The following is a 3,813-nucleotide window of genomic DNA, read 5'->3' on the forward strand; positions in this document are numbered from 1 at the left end:
CAACAGCAGCCCCCAGGACACAACCCGCACCGACGGCAGCACGCTTCACTTCAGCAGCCTCTACCATCGTCCTCCTCTCATTTTTGCCGTTTTGAACTCAGAGATAGATAGGGCAGTAGGATGACAGTTACACCTCAGGGCCACAGGAGCCCCACAAGGGTTCCGAGAAGAGCCAGGCCAGGTGCTGTGCAGCACGGACGCCAGCAGCCTGCTCCAAGTGCCAGCCCACAGAGGAGCCTGGGTGGCATGGTGACCACAGAGGGCACAGACCTACCCAACGGGATCCCGCACGAAGACCAGGTCCAGGGCAGGCATTGGCACAAGTGGCATTGCCTTTCTCCAGCTGGCACTTTTGCCCCAGCTCAGTACTGGGGAGCTGCTCCTACCGCTGACCCTTACTCCAAAGCAGTTCACAGGGATGCTGGGGGGAGGAACGGGAATGTGACATCAAGAAGACCCTCTGTAGGCATCGAGTAGCTATCAAGTCCACAGAAGTGATCTTTTTCCCAGTGATTTCAAGTGCTTCGATTCTGATTCTCAGTCCTTAAAATATTCCGCAGGCACCAGGAATAACGTTAATGCTTCGCCCCTGTTCAGGGTGATGGAGTAATGAGTTCCCCATCTCTCCCGCGTGGATGCAGCAGCCTTCTCCTCCAGAGCTAAATCACCGCGCAGCACCATTAGAGCATCCCTCGGCTCAGTCCAGTTACCGGCACAGCAGCGGATCGGTGGCTCTCCTACAAGTATTCAGTAATTTGGACTGGAAGCTGCCACAGAAGAGCCGGATCTCATTTTAACTCGTGTGTAAGATATGTATCTGTGGCCTTTGCCTAAAGGTTTGTCACTCTAGATGAAAGCTTTGCAAAGGTCAGAACATTCGACTTTCCGCTTTAAACGCTAATGACAGATGAGAGATACATCTCTTAGCATAAATATTTATATATAAACATACTTTATATATGCACGTACACACGCGCCCCCAATCTTAAAATATCTCAGCATATGTGTAAGTGTAACAAACGCCGCCACGGAGTCGCAAGCAAACGGAGCAACATGCTGGGAGTCTGCACTGACCAAAGTCGTGGAGCTGAGCAGAAAAAGGAAATTATTCAAGATAATGGGGCCCGGCAGTTTCAGCAGTGTTCCTTCTGCACTAAAATAAGCAAGTTAAGACTAATTGGCAATGTGAGCTCCACGAGGCCTCAGGATTGAGGAAATGGTAAACAAAAGCTAATCTATCAAATGTAGTAGGAGGCACATTATCACTGCAGAAAAGCTGAAAAATAGAACGATTTGTACCGTTCTGTTGCATTAACGACTATTGGGAGAAACCAGAGATTTAAAACACTCATCTGCTACCTTCCCCACCACCCAACCGAGGGCAGGCTCGTCGCGCTCCCTGCGTGCGCTTGCCTTCTGCCTTGCACGCAACGCAAGTTTAGAGAGAACTAAACAGCGTGAGAACGCATCTGAAGGCCAGACTCAAAGGACCCAACGGTCTTCCACGGTGCCACCCTTGCTCCTACAGCCTGCTCGTACAGGCAGGGCCAGGCTGGCCTTTACTCACCCCTCCTGGGGTGAGAGGAGGAGTCGAGCCACAAACAACAGTGTCATCGCTGGCCCGTCAGGCAAGCTGCCTCGTGCTGTCAACCCGGAGAGCTACAGAATCCCCCCACGGTGAGTTTCTTTGCTTTAAAGAGACCAAGAACTTCAGTGCCTTAAAAAGATGCAGCTAAAAACCAAGAGGGAAATAAATCTCGCTCTGCCTCAGAAAGTCGCTCACTGAGTAAAAAGAACTCGAGAGCCGATGAACTTCTAAACCTTACCATTCCGTGTGCAACCCTTGATTTTGAAGTTACAGCTTGCTCTTAACCAGTTGAGGCCCGAGAATCAGAAATTCCTGGCACACAGGCAATTTGTAGTCAAGAGCTGGTGGGAAAACTGGAGTTGAGAGGGGATTAAGTCCCCTTCCCTTTCCTTTCGCAACCTTCCAGGAATCTGCCATCGGAATTGCTCCCCTCCCCTCTCCCACATCCCACATCTAGCGGGGCTGCGCGGGAACCCAAAAGAATTCACGTTTAATTCCCTAGCAGAAAAGCAAAATAAGGAGCTGCCTAATTACACATCAAGGACCTGAGCTTTGTCTCCCTTTCAGAAAAAGGCTTTCAGTCTAACGGGAACGAGTTCCTCAGTGCTTATCGGAAGGTTAGCCATGGATTGCAGGGCTGGCCAGGTGACAGGGGAAAATTGTACCTGCTTCTGGGGGGAACAGAACCAAGAATAGTATTAAGTGTAGTATTAAGAGTAGTACTAAGTGCCAGGATTATCAGAAGATAATCGGTTTGACAGACCCCTCAGAAATTAAGAGCCTGAACCAAGTCTGCCTGTCTCTAGGACAACAGAGGAAACCAGAAGAGGTTTCTCCCACTGACCCAACTGATAAAGGGTCTGATTCGAAACTTCTCTAGAAATATTCTTGTGAGCTTCCAGAAGAAAGCATGTGCGATACATGCGAAACAACTTGGAAAGAGGAAGCTATGCCCATATTCCCAGGGGAGACTTAAATGTAGATTTATTACAGACAGAATTTATTCCATCAAAATTTGTTCTCAGCCTTTGGGGACTCGTTCCTCCCACACCACTATATCGATTTCGCTACTGAATTGCTGCACTAATGATTCAGGCTCTCCATGTCCATTGTGCTACTAGAAAGGATCACACTTTGTTATGTGGACCATAAAACGCAGTGGAGGAAAATAAATTTGTTCTGGCTTTGTACCTCTGCCCGCTTAGGTGTCTGCATTGACGCAGTAACTTGTTAAATAAACCATCTATTTCGTTTCTGTTTATAAAGATACGAAGGATGGTGCCAAGGAGGGTCCCAGGCAGTTACATTCAGAATCAGCTCTTTACCCTTAAAAGTCTGCGGAGAGCAAGGGAATTAACTCAGAATGTCATAAACCATAGGATTTATAAAACCCATCCACGCGGAGAGGCATTTACTCACATGGTGCATAGAACATGACAAGGGTGTGCTTCTTCTTCTTCAAAGACTCCCTGAAGTCTTCTCCAGCAAGGTGGATAATGCTAGTCTGTTTTTCTTCCCAGGCAGGCTCAGGTGGAGGTGGGGCCTCAGGACTAGAAAAGGAAGGAAATTAGATCAGTTTGAAAATTATTCTGGAAGCAGGCAAAGGGGCACGACTACCATGGCAGAACCGAGGTCGAACAATCCTTCAGGATGTCTGTGCAGTAGAAAAACATGCTCAGTATTTCCAGCAGCAGGTAACAACAAGAAGGCTGCAAGTAAATTATCTGCAACTCAACAAAAACGTCACTTAAGTGGTCGTACTCAGGCGTACGAGTAGGAATGCAGAATAAAGATTTCCTACGTTGCGTCCAACACCTGGGTGGTGTTGGACATTGCTCTCCCATCGCCGCATCATCCGTGGGCACGAATTGAGAAGAACAGCAAGGAGGTGGGATCAAAAGGCAACCGATGCAGAACAGCATCTTCTGTTCAGACACCCCTTTGGTACCTTCTTATTGCTCTCCTGTAAACCTCTATACAGAACTTCATGACCTTCTCTTGAACTGGGATATTAAAGCCAGGAAGCAATAATCAGCATCATTCCACTTGGAAGGCTGGGGGTGACTGAACTGGAATATTTTACCTTGATAAAGCGAATGTCAGGTTTCAATTATGACTGCACATACTGGCTAGATCAGAGCCATCCCGCACATCCAGAGTGCCTCGAACATTCTTCTGCTATTCACCAGCTCACAGACTTCTCTCAGACTCATTAAATTCATTCC

At 48.0% G+C, this 3,813-nt stretch overlaps 1 protein-coding gene across 1 annotated transcript in view; it reads right to left on the reverse strand.

The window, feature by feature from the left end:
• Nucleotides 1–3,813, reverse strand: part of PDIA5 (protein disulfide isomerase family A, member 5) — a gene marked incomplete at its 5' end in the record, with an annotated part of 66,892 nt that overhangs the window by 24,072 nt on the left and 39,007 nt on the right. The window contains one exon of the mRNA XM_010131220.1: nt 3,008–3,138. Coding sequence (XP_010129522.1) covers nt 3,008–3,138 — 131 coding nt within the window. The remainder of the gene's footprint in view (nt 1–3,007; nt 3,139–3,813) is intronic.

Source organism: Buceros rhinoceros, unplaced genomic scaffold (genome assembly GCF_000710305.1).
Source record: "Buceros rhinoceros silvestris isolate BGI_N320 unplaced genomic scaffold, ASM71030v1 scaffold790, whole genome shotgun sequence".
NCBI classification, from domain to species: Eukaryota; Metazoa; Chordata; class Aves; order Bucerotiformes; family Bucerotidae; genus Buceros; species Buceros rhinoceros.